This window comes from Dermacentor silvarum, chromosome 1 (genome assembly GCF_013339745.2).
Source record: "Dermacentor silvarum isolate Dsil-2018 chromosome 1, BIME_Dsil_1.4, whole genome shotgun sequence".
NCBI lineage: Eukaryota > Metazoa > Arthropoda > Arachnida > Ixodida > Ixodidae > Dermacentor > Dermacentor silvarum.
This window is the reverse complement of record NC_051154.1, coordinates 449068011-449071301: the sequence shown is the minus strand read 5'-3', so window position 1 is coordinate 449071301 and position 3291 is coordinate 449068011. Positions and strand designations below refer to the sequence as shown.

At 46.5% G+C, this 3291-nt stretch overlaps 1 protein-coding gene across 1 annotated transcript; it reads right to left on the bottom strand.

The window, feature by feature from the left end:
* Positions 1-480: 480 nt before the first annotated feature.
* LOC125944173 (tigger transposable element-derived protein 6-like) lies at positions 481-2645 on the bottom strand. The gene is made up of 2 exons (XM_049664475.1): positions 2013-2645; positions 481-486 (listed from the first exon to the last, which is right to left on the bottom strand). Exons 1-2 carry the CDS (start codon positions 2643-2645, stop codon positions 481-483), a joined length of 639 nt encoding a protein of 212 aa, XP_049520432.1.
* Between the last annotated feature and the right edge of the window lie 646 nt (positions 2646-3291).

Below are 3291 nucleotides of genomic sequence, written 5' to 3'. Positions count from 1 at the left end.
TTGTCATCCTTGGATCTTCGCGGCGGGGATTGCCGAGTACTGATGGATGGTGGGACACCGCATTTTATTTCGGTACGCCTCGTAATCCGCATACTATTATTCATGCATCTTGAAGTTCAGGAAAAGAGAATAACTATTGCTTGGAAATATTGGGTTGTAGGTATTGATTAAAAAGCAGTTTTGTAAATATACTTGCCTGATGATCTATTTCCCCGTGCTAAATATTATTTTAGAACTGTGACACTATCGCAGCATGTGATATGCGTGCGTACGGAAACGAATGGGGCATATATTTTGCATCTTCAGCAATCAAAGGGTTGACTGAGTAACTTATTTGTGTTACCCAATTGCAGGAGCTGGGTGTGAACCGCTTTACAACGTGCAAGGTAAGTATCTGAAGCGCAGCTTTTAAGCAGCTGATTGCGTCATAAAATGCATTGCGTGGGTACCGATTACCTAATTTTAATGATTAACGTGCATTCACTCCTGCATGTAAAATTGAAAAAGAAGCTATAAAAAGAAAGTTGTAGTCGTTTTGAGAATATTTCTACAAATAAAAAAATACTCTTTTGTCAATAATGAACTATTGTTAAGCTTCGAGTCGGAAGCTCCGCACGGGGGAGGGGGCATACGAATGGGGCATATATTTTGCATTTTGAGCAATGACAGGGTTGGCTCAGTGACTTATTTGTGGTATCTGATTGCAGGAGGGCAGTTCTACAACGTGCATCCTCCTTGGAAGAACAGTATCTTAAGCGCGGCTTTTCAGCAGCATATTGTGTCAGAAAACGCATTGCGTGGGCACCGATTATCTAATGCCTAGTATCAACGTGCATTCACTCCTGCATGTAAAACTGTTTAACAATCTATATAACGAAAGTTACAGTCGTTCCGAGAATATTTCAACAAAGAAAAAAAATACACTTTCATCATTAACGAACTATTGATAAGCTTCCCGAGATAGAAAGGCGGAAGCGCCGCACGGGGATGTAACTTTTCTTATAAAAAAAACAATGTTCCTTGATCATTTGGCATTTTTTTTTCGCTTCTCTTCGAAGGCTTTGGAGCGTTATATGTGACTATTGTATGTGAGCAATATATGTGAACTTAGTTAAGGCCTGGGACTCTTAGTGAGCGCCACACTCCACGGCTTTGGCGGCGAATGTGGAAGGTCCTTTCTGCCCCAAGCCGTCACGTGATACATCATCCTGGGAGAAGGCGACTGGCCAATAAACCCTCGTATGCGACCTGAAGGCATCAAAGCGGCCGGGGCTCAAAAGCCTCGCGATGTAATGAACAAGAAAGTGGAGATGGGCCTGATTTCTGAAAGTAATTCGCCCTTTGCTTTCATGGGTGTCATTATGTGTTGGTGTGGGAACCGTAACGAAAAATTGAGAAAGTAGCATTCGAATACATCATTCTGCTGGAGTGTTTACCGCCAAGGTATGGCTATATGGATGGCAGTAAAAAAATTATCAAAGACAAGCAAAAGAGTGCTATCATTTACACCGATTCTTTGAGTGCACTCGGAGCATCAAATTTAAAACCCACCTATGAACTGCTGCTTGGCGATATCATAAACATGGTGGTGAATAACAAACACGGACGAACCACACGATTCTTCAAACATGCAATGAATCGGCAGGTAGATGAGCGGCAATGACAGCGCACAAAGACCTAATTTACACAACTTCCATACAAAGACAGTATCCGAGCAATTCGAAAAGTCCGGACATCAAAATGGCAACAGCAATGGGACTCCTGTATTAATAACAAGTTACACATAACCAAACTCCTGCTTGGTGAATGGAAATCGGACATCATCTTTAAGGAAATTTGCTGCCTCAAATCGATTACAGCCGCCGACCGTTTATTCGGACTCGACGGGAACCGCCGAAAAAATCCGAATAAATCGAGGGTCCGAAAAAAAGGATTCGCCAGAAAAAAGTACCTTTATGGTCCCAGTGGACGGAAAAAATTGTCAATGCGCGACTGTACAGGTGCACGCTTACGCGCGATAGGTCAGCCTGTATTTCTGACAGTGTCAGGCTATCGCTATAGACAGAGAAGAGCGTCATCAAGGCCTGCGCCAAGTCTGCACTCGATGGCTGTGGTGTGGGCGGTGCGTCGTCATCGGAGTCGCTGTCCACTTGCGGCGGCTCCAGAACCTGACGGACGATCTCCTCATCATCTAACTCGGCACAGGGCAGGACGGCACTGTCCAAGTTAGCAAACTGTTCAAACGTAACAGCGGGGATATCGACCCCACTGGCATGGAGGTCGTCGATAATGTTCGTGTCAGGCGACAGCTCAGCCGCGGGGTCGTGGCCTGTGGCGGTGTCCTCATCATCAAGGACAAATCCTGCATGGTGAAAGCAGTTGCAGATTGTGTCCACCGTCACTGCCTTCCAGGCATCAGACAGGATGCCGATGGCCGACAGCACATCCACAACGTAGTTCTTGCCGCAGTCCACACACAAGAGCAGGCGATTGAAAAGGCGCAATTGATAGTGAACCTTCAAGTTTGTAATCACGCCCTGGTCTATAGGCTGCAACACACTGGTTGTATTTGGCGGCAAAAACTCTAGGTAAATTGCCTTCAGGTTGGTTATGTTCCCGTGGGCACCGCAGTTGTCGATGAACATGAGCACCTTGCGGTTTTGAAGCTCGTATTTTCGATCAAGCTTCCGGATGTACTTCTCGAAAAGAGCCTGGGCGATCCAGGCCTTCGAGTTGCCTCGTACCAGACAGGCAGCGTCTTGACCCCTTTAAAACATCTAGGATGTTTTGATTTTCCTATAACGAGGAGTGCAAGCTTCTCCGTCCTGACATGTTGCCTCCCACGACAACTGTCAGACGCTCCTTACTATGCTTTCCCCCTTGGCAGGGCTCCCCGGACAAAGGAAGCATCTTGTCAGGCAACATCTTATAAAAAAAGGCCTGTCTCATCTCAGTTAAAGACGTTGTCTGAAGAGTACTGCGCAGCAGTGCACACAGCTTGTCTGCGCGGTTAGTTCGACACAAGGGTTAGGTCGACAGCCCCACTCTCGCCACACATTCGTTTTGAATGCCAGGTCGTACCTTTTTTTGAAATTCCGCAGCCAGCCATCGCTGAATTTGAATCCAGTAATATCAATGCGCAGGGCCAGTGTCTGCTTTTTGTCTGAGCAGATCGCCAGACACGGGTATCCGCCTAGCTACAGTGGCGCTCAGCCACATGGTTCAGGCCTCTTCCAGCTTAGGCATGGCTGCCACACGGAATTTTGGCTTTCCCGCGACACTTTTTCCGCT